Source organism: Melitaea cinxia, chromosome 24 (genome assembly GCF_905220565.1).
Source record: "Melitaea cinxia chromosome 24, ilMelCinx1.1, whole genome shotgun sequence".
Taxonomy (NCBI): Eukaryota; Metazoa; Arthropoda; class Insecta; order Lepidoptera; family Nymphalidae; genus Melitaea; species Melitaea cinxia.
In genome coordinates this window covers 2,613,084-2,620,318 of record NC_059417.1, presented here as the reverse complement: position 1 = coordinate 2,620,318, position 7,235 = coordinate 2,613,084, and the positions used below count along the sequence as shown (strand labels likewise).

General features: G+C 35.5%; 1 protein-coding gene across 1 annotated transcript; it reads left to right on the top strand.

Annotated features, from left to right (window-relative positions):
* The first annotated feature begins 291 nt into the window (after positions 1-291).
* Positions 292-7,012, top strand: LOC123665766. Its single transcript, XM_045600026.1, has 2 exons — positions 292-5,140; positions 6,864-7,012. The coding sequence occupies exons 1-2, from the start codon at positions 292-294 to the stop codon at positions 7,010-7,012; spliced, it is 4,998 nt and encodes a 1,665-aa protein (XP_045455982.1).
* The last annotated feature ends 223 nt before the right edge of the window (positions 7,013-7,235 follow it).

Sequence of the window (7,235 nt, the reverse complement as noted above, 5' to 3'; positions counted from 1 at the left end):
GCGGCAGACTAGCGCGCACAAAAAAATAGCGATAAGAAATTAAAAGGCGTTCGTTGTTTGTTGTTATATTAGTGGTTGGACTTTGACTTCGTTTAAAATATTAAACGGCTACAAAAACAAGAACGTTACTGAAGTGCTTATAATATTCAGTGTGTGACCGGATTACGGTAAAAAACTAACTATAAGTGCTACGTAACAGTGTGTAACTCAACCGACCTTTGTGAATATTCCACATCTATAAATAGAAAACTTTGTATTTTTACCGTGTGAAGTTATATTACGAATATTACGATGGAAGATCTTTTGATTTATCAAAATGAATTATTAAACAACTTAAAGAATGCAGAGAAAAACTACAAAAAGACACCGAAGGATAGGATAAAGAGACCTTATTTGGAAACGAGGCTAGAAATGCTTGAAGAGCTTTGGACTCACTTTAAAGACGGACACAAAAACATTATTGTATCCATTACCAGTGACGAACAAAGAAAAAATCCGTACTTTATAGAAAAGTCATACGAACTATTTCAAGAAATGTACGTGCAATATAAGTCGGCTATGAAAGAAGCTCTTCAACCGTTCCTGGATGCTGCAGGACAAGCTCCAATACCTAGTACTTCTGTAGGTCAAGGGTCATCCTCCTCTTCCTCGGACAATAATGATATTAAATTGCCACAAATCAAAATACCAACATTTAGCGGCAAATATGAGGAGTGGCAAACATTTTATGACTTATTCAATTCTCTAATCAATAAAAACACAAAACTATCTCCAGCACAGAAACTACATTACTTGAAAAGCAATTTAACAGGAGAACCAGAAGTAATCTTACGCAATTATTCTACGACAGATGCAAACTACGCCGATGCTTGGAACGAGTTAATACAACGTTATAACAACAAGCGTTATAATTGTAATGCAATTTTAAAAGTTCTTTTTGCGCAAAAATACATACATACGGAGTCAGCGAGTTTTATAAGACATTTGGTAGACACAACTTCAACATGCTTAAAGGCGTTAAAGAACTTAGACGTTGAGACCGATAGGTGGGATTTAATTATTAACTATTTAACCGTGTCCAAGCTCGATCCAGAATCACTAAGACTGTGGGAACAACAATTGAGCACTAACAAAAGCGATCTACCTACTTGGCAAGACTTGAGAAATTTTTTGGAGTCTAGGTTTAGATCTTTGGAGATGATCGAGATCAGTAAGTCAAAAACATCACAACTGAAACCAGCATCTAAGCCTAAAACATTTCACGTGAATGTCACCAAGGAAGGAAAAGAGCGTGAAATTAAATGTGTACTGTGTGGAAGCCAGCATCACATTTATCAATGCAAAGCATTCGTCGATATGTCAACGAAAGAAAGACAAGAGAATGTGAAGAAAAATAAACTCTGCTTCAACTGCCTCGTACCATCGCACTCGGTGAACAAGTGTCGACAGTCGACGTGCTGCAAACGATGTGGTCGTCGGCATCATTCTCTTCTTCACTTCGAGAGAGAAGAAACCATCGAGAAGCCTAACGAAGGAACAAACACGGCTACAGGTACAGTTCGTGACACGACGATAGGTAAGTCCGATCCTACATTTAATGATTCGCATATTGTGTCTAATTTTTTAAGCGAGCGTATACAAACCAATGCTGTGTTATTAGCTACTGCTAAGGTGTTAGTTAATAGTAAGAACGGTTGTAAACATATTATCAGAGCCTTGCTAGATCAAGGATCACAAGCGTCATTTATATCTGAGGCAACTGTTCAATTATTAAATCTTACACGTAAATCAGTGACTGGTTGGGTGTCCGGTGTAGGGGAAGGGCAAACGAGGATCAAACATATGGTTTCGTTTTGTGTGAAATCACGTCATCATCCCCATGAGCCTATTAGAATAAACGCGTATGTCATGCGTACGTTAACAACACTGTTACCTACCAGTAATCTTATATATCCTGATTGGTTAGAACTTCGGAAATTGGATTTAGCAGATCCAGATTTCATAACACCAGGTAAAATTGACATTTTACTTGGAGCTGACGTTTATGGCGACGTACTGCTAAATGGTATTATCAAGCACCCTGAGGAAAAATTAGTGGCACAAAATACAATCCTAGGGTGGGTAGTGTCTGGCAGGATGACACAAGAAACTATGTCAGCAAGGAAACAAATCACAAGTTTACATACACAGGTAAAAGATGATGATCTACTGAAACAATTTTGGGAAATAGAGAGGGAACCAAACAATATACGAAAGAAATTCTCAAAAGAAGAAGAAAAATGTGAAGAATTTTATGATGCCACAACTTTGAGAGACGAAGAAGGAAGATTTGTAGTAAGGTTACCATTTAAAAACGAAGATCCACAATGTCAGTATGGTGAATTAAGAGAAATAGCTGCAAAAAGGTTTAATTTCTTAGAAAGAAAATTATCTAAAAATCCTAAACTTCGAGAAGAATACTACAAGGTAATGGATGAATATATTAATTTAAAGCACATGGTAGAGGTCGATTCTTCAGAAATTGATAAGTCTACAGCTGTCTATCTTCCTCATCACGCCGTGGTTCGAGAAGATAAGTCAACCACAAAGCTTCGTATAGTCTTCGACGCATCTTGCAAGGGGTCTAATAACTATTCTTTAAATGATGACTTGTGTGTTGGGCCTCAATTGCAGCAAGAGTTACGTCATATATTAATGAAATGGAGAACTCACAGAATCTGTATTACAGCAGATATAATTAAAATGTACAGAATGGTTCGTGTGGCAGATAAAGATACAGACTATCAGAGACTATTATGGAGGTCTTCACCCCACGAACCTATTAAACACTACAAACTCTTAAGATTGACTTTTGGCACAGCGTGTGCACCATACCTTGCAGTTAAATCTTTACAGACACTTGCCAATGAGGAGCAGTTAAAATATCCTACTGCTGCAAAAATAACAAAAACGGATTACTACATGGACGATTTATTATCAGGCTGTGACACAGAGGAACAAGCTATGAATATTTACAACGAGATGAACAATTTAATGAACTCTGGGGGATTTCAGCTACAAAAATGGAGTAGCAACAGTGAAGCTCTTTTACAGTACATAGGAAAAAATAAGCGTGATGATCATGAGTTGCCTTTAAAGGTTAATAGTGTGGTTAAAGTATTAGGGCTAAGTTGGAATCGAGACACCGATTGTTTTGAATACACAGTAAACTTGCCAGAGCCTAAACATCCTGTTACTAAAAGACATATTCTTTCAGAAATAGCTAAGCTATATGATCCTTTGGGTTGGATAGCTCCCGTTGTAGTAATCGCAAAAATTATCATGCAGAAATTGTGGAAGTCAGGATTAGAATGGGATGAACCTATTGATAATATTTTGTTAGCAGAATGGAATCGATATCGTGAGAATTTGGCGTACATCAAAAACCTGAGTATACCACGATGTTTACACTATAGTAACGCAATAAGTATAGAATTGCACGTGTTTGCAGATGCATCACAAGCCGCATATGGAGCAGCAGTTTATATGCGAGTCATAAACGAAGAACGAGTGTACGTTAATCTAATAACGTCCAAAACAAAGGTCGCTCCAATCGAAAAACAAATCTCGATTCCTAGATTGGAACTTTGCGGAGCGGCATTAGCAGCTAAACTGATTTTAGAAACATCACAAGTGCTGTGTGTACCAAAAAATAAGTTATTTGCGTGGACCGATTCCACTATTGTACTAGCTTGGTTGAAGGGTGGACCCAGCAGGTGGAGCACCTTTGTAAGCAACCGAGTATCAGACATATTAAACACTGTAGATTTCGAGCGATGGGGGCATGTATCTACAGATATCAACCCAGCTGACTGTGCGTCACGGGGCTTACAAGGTTCAGAATTGTTAAATCATTCACTATGGTGGAATGGACCGGTATGGTTGTCGGACCTAAATATGAGCATCAGCGTTCCTAACATCGAAGATACACAAGAAGAAGAACGTGTTAGGTCTTTAAATGTTATACACAATACCGAAGAAGAATTTATTTGGACAAAATTTTCTAGTTTATCAAAAATGTTAAGAGTAATTTCATATTGCAGACGATTTATTAATTTAAAATTACCTAAAGACAAACGTGCAACTTATTTTAAATTTATTACCCCAAAGGAGTTAACAGAATCTTTAAATAACTGTATTAAACAAGTTCAGTCTATTGAATTTAGCGATGATATAAAGCAGTTAAAGTCTCATGGTTATGTGTTGAAAAAGAGTAAGATACGCAACCTTTGTCCCTTTCTAGACAACAATGGAATACTAAGAGTTGGCGGACGTCTTCAAAGATCTCAAATAGCTTATGATACACAGCATCCGATCATTTTACCTGCGAAAAGTCATCTTAGTAAATTAGTAATCAAAGAAGCACATCTTAGGACAATGCATGGTGGTCCTCTAGTTATGCTTAATTATTTGAGATCAAAATACTGGATCTTACGAGCAAAAGACCGTACAAAGAAAATTTACCGTGAGTGTATTACTTGCATTAGGTATTCTAAGAAGAATACCACGCAACTAATGGGTCAGTTACCTGACGTAAGAGTAAAGGCCGACCGACCTTTTAAATCAGCCGGTGTGGACTATGCAGGTCCCATCAACATTCGTTTCTCACCAGGTAGAGGAAGTAAATCTTACAAAGGATATATATGCCTATTTATCTGCATGGTAACGCGTGCCATACATCTGGAAGCCGTCACCGACATGACTTCTAAGGCATTCATAGCGCTATTCCGACGCTTTACGTCGAGACGAGGGCACTGCCAAGATATTTACAGTGATAACGGTACTAATTTTGTAGGTGCAGATAAACAGCTAAGAGATATTTTTAATAATACCAAGTCTACCATTCCTGGTGAGATAACAGAGTTGTTAGCGCTAGAGCGTACTACGTGGCACTTTATACCTCCTCATGCACCTAATTTTGGCGGGCTTTGGGAAGCTGGCGTGCGTAGCACCAAGACTCATCTTAGAAAAGTCATTGGGGATACTGCCCTTACTTATGAGGAACTAGCCACAGTACTAGCACAAGTCGAAGCCTGTTTGAATTCTCGACCAATAACTTTACTAAGTGATAACCCTAATGACCCCCTTCCGCTGACACCCGGTCACTTTCTGATTGGTGAACCTTTAATAAATTTAAGTGATGAAAATTATACAATTAGTAATATTTCTAGTTTAGATAGATGGAGGCTAACACAAAAAATAGTTAACGATTTCTGGAACAGATGGTACAAAGAATATCTAGTGAACTTGAACCAAACATATAAATGGAATAAAAAGAATCCTGAACCAGAAATCGATGACATAGTCATTCTAAAGGAAGATAATATTCCTCCAAGTAAATGGATATTGGGTAAAATCATTCTTAAGCATGTAGGCCCAGATGGCATTACTCGTGTTGTAACAGTTAAATGTAAAAACGGTGTCTATAAACGACCAGTGAGTAAATTATGTATGTTACCTAAACAAAATTAGTTTTAATTTCTATAAATTGTATACATTTTCAATAATGTGCCTACATTAGTTATGTAGATGTAATGTAATCTTAAGTTACTTACTTTTTTATGTACGTAGAGAGCATTCCTAGCTTCGCAATAACCTACTTGTCCGTAAAACTACATAAGTAAATTAATATTAAACAATATCGCACGGTGGGCGGTTAGGAGCTGTAAATGCAATACTACAAATACAATATTAATACTTATCGTTTATATCTTTATTTTATAATATCTTTGTTTTTATTGTGATTTCTATTTCATTTATTATTAAGTCAAAATATGTCATAAGCCTACGCACATTATTCAACTATGGTTTATTGTTTTTTGTTTTATTTTTGTAATGTCACTGAAAGGATAGATCCTTTGGTGGGCGGAATGTTTAAACGCATAGCATCTAATCCTAGTTATAATTATATATAAGTATACAGTCCACTGCATCTCCAAATTTTTGAACTTCATCAGTTACAAATAAACAGTCAAAGAGTCCACACGTCGTTTTACTGTGCTTAAACCTAACAAGCAATAAACAACCCTTATCGCCGTCAACACAAATAACTAGTACTATTTTTTAACTTAAATTTTATTTCATTTGAATAACTGGTTATAAACTATTAATATATTTTGAGAGTGTGCAATGTCGTCGAGAATAATTTTATTTTTCAGTTGTTGTAAATCTTATTTACTGAGCGAAAAATGAGCTGCGCTTCCTGTCAGCGATGAAGGAAATGAGACGGGGAATTAAATATTTTAATATTACATTTTTAATAAAAGCAGAGTTTGAGTTGTCGGATTTTTTAAAACTTAAAATATGACATTTCTACACATAAAGAACTAAATAACTATTTAAAAAAAACAATTTGATGATATCCACTACGAAATATTTTAAAAAAATAACAGATATAAACAAATATATACTATCATTATGTAAGAATAATATTTTAGTGGACATTAACTCAAAATATAAATGAAACATATCTTTTTTCCTATTAAAATAAATATATTTTACGCCACTTCGATCAAAGAGAGAACGTATTATTCTGTCATTCCCCAGTATCACGTAGGAGGCGTCAGACATCAAATTGTTAGTCAGACGTGATTACATCACATGTTTCTTATACAAAATCGTGAGAATATTTTTTGAATATTAATTTATTTTAGGTTAAAAAAAAAATATATTTTTTGTCTTTTTCCACTCAGCACTTGTTTAGATTGGCGTTTTGTTTTCAAACTAAGCAATATATCTGTGTTTGTTATTTCGTTATATTATAATTCTTGTAGCGACACTAAATCTGTTGAACACACTATAATATTTGCCATGTTTGTTGACAGAGTACACCACAGTTAGTCATTGGTGCGGTGCTTGTAGTACTGCCAACACTTCGGGAACTACATTTACCAAGAACAAACATGATATATATCCAGTTTTACATTTAAATCACATTATGACTATGGTAGCTTTCCAAATTTACATAAACTGAATACGATTCGGAAAAAAAAATTTCGAAAATTTTCTTTATTATTATAGTTTTAGGTTGTGTTGTAATTTTCTCATCCACCTCTTGACAGAGACCCTTTATATCTCCTAAGTTTTCTACTGCAAGTACTGGCAGCATTGCAATGTATCTTCTAAATAGAGGCTTAAGTCAGTCGACTACTATTTATACATTAGCTGATTTGACAGAAGCTGTTCTATCTTGCGAA

What these genes read in the sequence shown, in the direction of transcription:
- LOC123665766 (XM_045600026.1), top strand. Translation starts at nt 292, where the DNA reads ATGGAAGATCTTTTGATTTATCAAAATGAATTATTAAACAACTTAAAG. An exon ending in CCCCCTTCCGCTGACACCCG is followed by an intron (nt 5,141 to 6,863) that starts GTCACTTTCTGA and finishes GTTTGTTGACAG; the next exon opens with AGTACACCACAGTTAGTCAT.